Raw genomic sequence first — 7401 nt, forward strand, 5'->3', positions numbered from 1 at the left:
TCAAGGAAATTTCCAGAAACGTAACGTTAATAAAAACGATTCAGTGAAAAAAGGATTCTATGGAAGTCGAAAGGGGTCATTTATTATTCAAATTTATATTAAACTAAATGATCCCACGATAATGATTATATTTTCTCTTATTTTGTGGTCCCTACTGTACGATAAGAAAAAAGCTAGTTTAGGTGAAATGACAACATGAATTAATTATTAAGATACAAAAACAATAGTTTTAATGAACATTAAGAAGTTTCTGAGTTTCACAAAAAAAAACGAAATGCAATACTACGGTGATCATTTTCTTTTTTTCTGAATTTAAAATAACTTCCTCACAACTAAAGTCTGAAAGCTGAGGTTAAAGTCTCCTTGGTTTGATGATTGACTTCATTCTCTTTTTAAAAGTCCAGTTTTTTGTAGAGATCTACAGCCCAGCGCTAATCACTGAACCGTGTGTGGAACAATACGTCCAGCTGTCAGAGGTGGCTTAACTTCCTGGGGCGTCTGGATCTGCTTTGTCCTCTAGATTACACTTCCAGACCTTTAATCCTTAACCTTCAACAAGTCACATTTCTCCACCAATTTGTCGAGATTAGTCACTTTAGACACAGCTACAGGTGGTTAAAAAAGGGTTTTGACTGACATGCGGTCATCAATAATGTCTCAGTGTCAGGTTTTTGAGCAGGATGTTCGAAGCCTGATACAGTAAATCTTTTTTCTTCATGTTTGTGTTTTTTTCCTGACTCTGGGCTGTCTGCCCTGAGAGTTTGTTAAAGTATGAACGTTATTTTAAAGCCTTGAAGCAATCCAGAGTTCTGACTCTCTCTCTCATCCCTTTGAAATAAATGTGCTCGAATGTGCTGCACTGTTACAGTAAATGCTCTCGATGCTGCCTGCCAAGTTACATGATTGATCCGTCTTGTCAAGCTGCTCTCTCTTTCAAGGTTGGTGAAGGCATGAAAGGGTTGGCAGAGAAGAAAGAACACTGTATTGATATATAAAAGCAGACTTCCATAGAACTAGAGTGAAAACCTAACATCTCGCCTGGTCCCGACCTGCACGGCTACAAGCCTCCTTACTCGCTGTTCTGTTCTTCGCTGCCGAGTCTTGAGCACCAACGAAAATATTTTTCCATACTATTTTTTCAGACAGTTCAAATCAGCATTCAGGAATATGACGAATGGAATAACGCACTAAATATGCAGTTCAGAAGGAATTCTCCTGGGATTATTTGCTCCGCCCACAAACCGGCTCAGACTCGGTCCTAAATGTGTACTCATGCATGGACTCAGTCCTGAGTGTGAAGTAAAGCCCTGAATACTCTGTTTTCATCATGCACACATTAATGAACTAGCGTTTATCATTTGACCGTAACGTTAGCTCACGCTGCTAGCTAGCTGAGCTCTAGACACTAAAGGATAGAAAAGGAAAGTAAAGGCATTTCTTTTTAGATTATTCACAGGCAAATATATTGTTAACATCAGCCACTAATTTCACACACAACTGGGTAAAGATGCAAAAATCCGCAATGAGAAAAAATCACATGAATGTCACCAGATCAGAGAACCAATAAACAGCTTGTCTGTATAATCTAGAACTGAACATCTCCCCTAAATCCAACCCTACTAATTAAACTCTCTGTAAATCTCTCTCTCTCTCTATGTTTCTCTCTCTCTCTCTCTCTCTTTCTCTCTCTCTGTTTAACTCTCTCTCTCTCTCTCTCTCTCTCTCTCTCTGTTTAACTCTCTCTTTCTCTCTCTCTCTCTCTATGTTTCTCTCTCTCTCTCTCTCTCTCTCTCTCTCTCTCTCTCTCTCTCTGTTTAACTCTCTCTCTCTCTTTCTCTCTCTGTTTCTCTCTCTCTCGCTCTCTGTCTCTCTCTCTCTCTTTCTCTTTCTCTCTCTCTGTTTAATTCTCTCTCTCTCTCTCTGTGTGTCTCTCTCTCTGTTTCTCTCTCTCTCTCTCTCTTTTTAACTCTCTTTCTCTTTCTCTCTCTCTCTGTTTAAATCTCTCTCTCTCTCTCTGTTTAACTCTCTCTCTCTCTCTCTCTGTTTAACTCTCTCTCTCTCTCTTTCTCTCTCTCTCTCTCGGTTTCTCTCTCTCTCTCTGTGTGTCTCTCTTTCTCTCTCTCTCTCTCTCTGTTTCTCTCTCTCCCTCGCTCTCTGTCTCTCTCTCTGTTTCTCTCTCTCCCTCTCTCTGTTTCTCTCTTTCTATGTGTGTGTGTCTCTCTCTCTCTCTCTCTCTTTCTCTCTCTCTGTTTATCTCTCTCTTCATTAGATCATGAACGGCATCTGATGCGTCTGAGCTGCCGTATGATTCAGATGCACACATTTCTGCCATTCCCAAGGAATTGAGTTTATTAAATAGTAAAATAAAATAAATTATTTTATTTAGCTACTTATAAAAAGAATAAACTAAATCTATAATAATTACACCAACAATTCTCAAAAATACTTTTATCAAATAACAATTTTTCTGCATGAACTCAGTTGTTTATAATAGTATTATGATAGAATTAAGATGCAGTTGTGGCACTAATAACATCTGTCACCTGATAAATAAACACCAGATAAATAAATACCTATAACTTATAAAATGACACATAATCATTGTTTCTGGAGTCTGTTGTGAGTCTGAGTGCATTTCCCTGTGAGGTTTGATGGAAGTTGTGTTGATGCAGTCTGCCACGTTCCGCTAGTGACCAGTTAATCATTTAATCTACTATGTGTCTCAACACATTACAGCTTTACTGCATAGAAACATACACTCACACACACTCTCTCACACACACACACACACACACACACATGTTGTTCAGTTAAATCTAATATTCGTGTATGAACAAATGAGTGCGATCAACTTAAGCCTGTTTTTTATACAGAGGGATTTCAGCGATCATGTAGCGTTATTACTTATCACACTGTAGAGATGCTCTGAATCAAATCTCTGACTTGTTCTACAACATCTCATCTGTGTGTTCTTCACCTCGGATTATACGATAAAGATCCTCTAATGATAGACCGGTAAAGTACACAACTACATTATAGGTTTCATTACAAAACCTTATTTAGAGACTGGGATGGGTTTAGTTTAGTGTATTTCGCAACAATTATCTCTTCAATGTCATCAAACCCCTACAGCAGAAGTACAGATTTGTTTCTGTATTAGTATAAACAACTGATATGTACCTGATGGACCTGCAAAGTAGTTGTTAAAGTCTGATTATCCACCTTCAGTGAGGTTTGATGGTACCTTCTGTAGTTCCTCTAACTCAAACTGTATACTAATATGTACTGATGGTTAAAGAAACACCTTCGTGATGAAAAAAAAGCTGTGAGAAACAGGTGAAAATGATGAAATGAGACAGAAGTGTCCGCGTAACGGGGCGTAAACACGCGCTTTTGCGCACGCGGTGTTCGTTCCTCACCTGTAACATGTAGTCACCTCTCCTGTGGACTTCACACACGGATACTTGGTGGTGGCGATGTTGTTCTCTGAGCACACTTCTCTGCCATGAACAAAAAAAATAAAATGAGCTCCATAACTTTTGCGCAATTTCTAAAAATAAAAGTCTGGGGTACAATAATAATAAAAGAAGCTCAAGGTTAGTTTACCTGCTTGCATCTTCTTTCTCTTGGCGAAAAGTCCACTGAGATCCGTGTGAGACGAACGCAAACACCAGCAGGAGTGTGACACCACCGAATCTGCTCGAGAACAACATTTCTTTAAGCTCGAATACCTCTTTAATTTGCCTTAATAACGGGAGAAGTTCCGCTCGCGACCTCCCGCAAAGCGCCTCTGCTGATGCGCGACTCGTCTCGGGATTGACTCTTTAAAAACGACTCCTCTTTGGGAGCCGAACATTCGAATCGATTCCTAAACAAAATGCGCTATAAACACGCGTATGTTCAAGTCTGAACTAAAACCTGCCTTAATTTCTATCTTATTTGGTCTGTAAGAGCCAAAAGACAAATAAAAACAAATGTAATATTTTGTTTATTCATGTTTTTGCTAATATTGCTCAATTTGGTTTATTAATATACAGTAAGTCAGAATTATTGCTTTCTGTTCTTATATTAAAACGTTATGAAATTTGGTCATTTCTAAATGTCACATCATCTCTAAATGAAATAGAATAATATTAAGCAATAATTTAATGTCATGCTTTGTGCATTTTGTACAAACACTAAACTATATATTCTAATATTTGATATTATCTGGAGGAGCAGGACAGGCTGCTTTAGTCATTACCTACTAGTTTTTCCCCCTAATGACACTAAACAAACGCACGTTATCTTCTCTGTGTTTCAGTGGTTTCTCTAAGGATGAAAATTCTGTTCAGGTTTCTGTTCTTGTGTCACAGTAGTCACAGTTTTCTGCTTTGCGTTATGCGTAAAACTCAAAACAGTTTGAAACACACTTATAATTTGTTTTTATTTTAGAAATAATCTAAGTTCCTACGAGACAGAAGCACCTGATACACTTCATCAGTCATTTAAACACCGAGACCAATCGATTATACCCTCAAAAATCAGCTGCGTTGTTGCGCAGTTTGTGGCGCAAACCCGCCTGGGATTAAAGCGTCAGCAGAATCTAAATTTGGTTCGGATTTGATTCACTTAAATTCTTTTTTTAGAATCAAATCAATGTAGGGGGGGGGGCACGGTGGCTTAGTGGTTAGCACGTTCTCCTCACACCTCCAGGGTTGGGGGTTCGATTCCCGCCTCCACCTTGTGTGTGTGGAGTTTGCATGTTCTCCCCGTGCCTCAGGGGTTTCCTCCGTGTACTCCGGTTTCCTCCCCCGGTCCAAAGACATGCATGGTAGGTTGATTGGCATCTCTGGAAAATTGTCCGTAGTGTGTGATTGTGTGAGTGAATGAGAGTGTGTGTGTGTGTGCCCTGTGATGGGTTGGCACTCCGTCCAGGGTGTATCCTGCCTTGATGCCCGATGACGCCTGAGATAGGCACAGGCTCCCCGTGACCCGAGGTAGTTCGGATAAGCGGTAGAAAATGAGTGAGTGAGTGAGAGAGAATCAATGTATTGATTCATTTCAGGCTGAGAGTAATTTGAGTATTGTTTGTTTTCTGACCTCAGGGACTTACAAGAGCTTTATTTTTCTAAAAGTGGTGTAAAATGTTGAGACTTTGCAGTCCTGACTGTATAAAAAGCAGAAAACATACAGGTTTATATTTCTCATCTTCTTCTGCTGCTTCTTCTTGAAGAAAACAAATCATAACTTATAGTCTTCTACTCACACAGTTGTTTTTTTTTTCCATTTATTTATTATATATGAGCTTTATGGATGTATATATTCACTATTCCTTTGTGCTTTGACAATCGAGAAAGACATTGAGGCAATTTATATAAGCTCACTCTTTCCTTTCTCTAATAATAAACGCAATAAACCACCAGGATAACGTTCCCTAAGGACACTTGTCCCTGGCCTCAGACCTTGACCTCTGGCTGTCATTTAAGTAGTTAAGCTTGTCCATTTGACCCCTGGCCTTAAAGCACAGAGGTGTAATCAAGCTGACAGGTTTACTTAGCGTCCAACCTGTTTAGCTCTGATTTATTTCCTCTATACATGTTTTTGCGAACACATGACATTCCGATTGGGCATGATGGAGATCCCAGATCCAGTCCTCTCCGTTGTAATGCCATCAGGTGGCCAGAAATGAAATGGCAGTCTGGTTTTATTCATTTTTGAGGTGTATTAACATGTATTAAGACACATTTGCGTCTGTCTGTCATCACATGTTCAGGCAAATATGTAAATGTTTCTGCCAAAACCTCTTCGTGTAATCCTGTGTCTAATCCTGTGTCTAATCTGGTGTCTAATCTTGTTCTAAGCCTTCTTTTGTATTCGCGTTCACATTCTTTGAAATTTTAGACCTGTTTTATTTGGAAAGGCGTCCAAGGCTCTGATCGAGCTTTATATGTTGTATAGATAGACGAGATTCTGTTCAGTCTGTTTAATAACTCTTTATGTATTTATTGGTGAGGCTCAAGGAGAATTAATGCGAATATTTTTGTCTATCTCTGTTCAAACTGTACAATATCCAAGTCTATGTTTCATACCAATGATCTCCTCGTGCCTTTATACTGAGGCAGTCTTCTGGAATCCATCATTATTTTCACTAAAAACATCAAGAAGCTGAGTAGAAAGTGACCCCCCCCCCCCAACACCCAATGTTTAACTGGTTAAATTGACATCGCCTTCATCCCAAACACAGTCAGTTAGTCAAGATGTGTTTGATGTCAGTTTTACAATAAAGCTTCAATCTTGATGTGGCATGTAATGGAAGTCGATTTCCTCTAAAATCACATCTTCCACTTTTCTTCTACATACTTGCTTTAAATTATGTTTCGTATTCAGTGATTTTAAATAAACCGTTTTTTTAAAACAGCAGGAATATTAAAATCACTCACTCTCTCACTCACTTTTTACCGCTTATCCGAACTACCTCGGGTCACGGGGAGCCTGTGCCTATCTCAGGCGTCATCGGGCATCAAGGCAGGATACACCCTGGACGGAGTGCCAACCCATCACAGGGCACAACACACACTCTCATTCACTCACACACTCACACACTACGGACAATTTTCCAGAGATGCCAATCAACCTACCATGCATGTCTTTGGACCGGGGGAGGAAACCGGAGTACACGGAGGAAACCCCCGAGGCACGGGGAGAACATGCAAACTCCACACACACAAGGTGGAGGCGGGAATCGAACCCCCAACCCTGGAGGTGTGACGCGAACGTGCTAACCACTAAGCCACCGTGCCCTCCTATTAAAATCAATAGTTTATAAATAGTTAAATTCTGTATTTTTAAGGTGTGTTAACTAACAGCTCCAGCTTCATGTACACAGATGTTCAGCATGTACGTGGCTGCTGACCTGGATGTAGTAGTGATTTGTAATATATTGGAAGATAACATGTTGTCATGGTATTATTACAGGACGTGTCAGGACATGATCAATGTCCATGGCTTTGGTTTCTATTTCACCTGCTCTACCACTTAATGCTCAGCTTTTAATGTCATTTTGAGGTTTTTGACCTAAACATTTATGACATGTGAGGGATCGTTTGCCTCATCTGCCATTTTGGTTGTGTGTGCGGGTGTGTGTGTGTGTGTGTGAGTGTGAGTGTGTGTGTGTGACTGTGTGTGCGCATGTGTGTGTGTGAGTGTGAGTGTGTGTGTGTGTGTGTGTGTGTGTGACTGTGTGTGCGCATGTGTGTGTGTGTGTGTGTGTGTGTGTGTGTGTGTGCATGTGTGTGTGTGAGTGTGTGTGTGTGACTGTGCGTGCGCACGTGTGTGGGTATGTGTGTGTGTGTGTGTGTGCATGTGTGTGTGTGAGTGAGTGTGTGTGTGTGACTGTGTGTGCGCACGTGTGTGGGTATG

At 40.2% G+C, this 7401-nt stretch overlaps 1 protein-coding gene across 1 annotated transcript in view; it reads right to left on the reverse strand.

The window, feature by feature from the left end:
• The window catches only part of ccbe1 (collagen and calcium binding EGF domains 1), a 64162-nt gene extending 60322 nt beyond the window's left edge, over positions 1 to 3840 (reverse strand). The window contains exons 1-2 of the mRNA XM_060891207.1: positions 3607 to 3840; positions 3420 to 3500 (exon numbers count right to left, since the gene is read on the reverse strand). Coding sequence (XP_060747190.1) covers positions 3420 to 3500; positions 3607 to 3713 — 188 coding nt within the window. The 5' untranslated portion in view covers positions 3714 to 3840. The remainder of the gene's footprint in view (positions 1 to 3419; positions 3501 to 3606) is intronic.
• Between the last annotated feature and the right edge of the window lie 3561 nt (positions 3841 to 7401).

This window comes from Tachysurus vachellii, chromosome 17, assembly GCF_030014155.1.
Source record: "Tachysurus vachellii isolate PV-2020 chromosome 17, HZAU_Pvac_v1, whole genome shotgun sequence".
In the NCBI taxonomy this organism is placed as follows: Eukaryota; Metazoa; Chordata; class Actinopteri; order Siluriformes; family Bagridae; genus Tachysurus; species Tachysurus vachellii.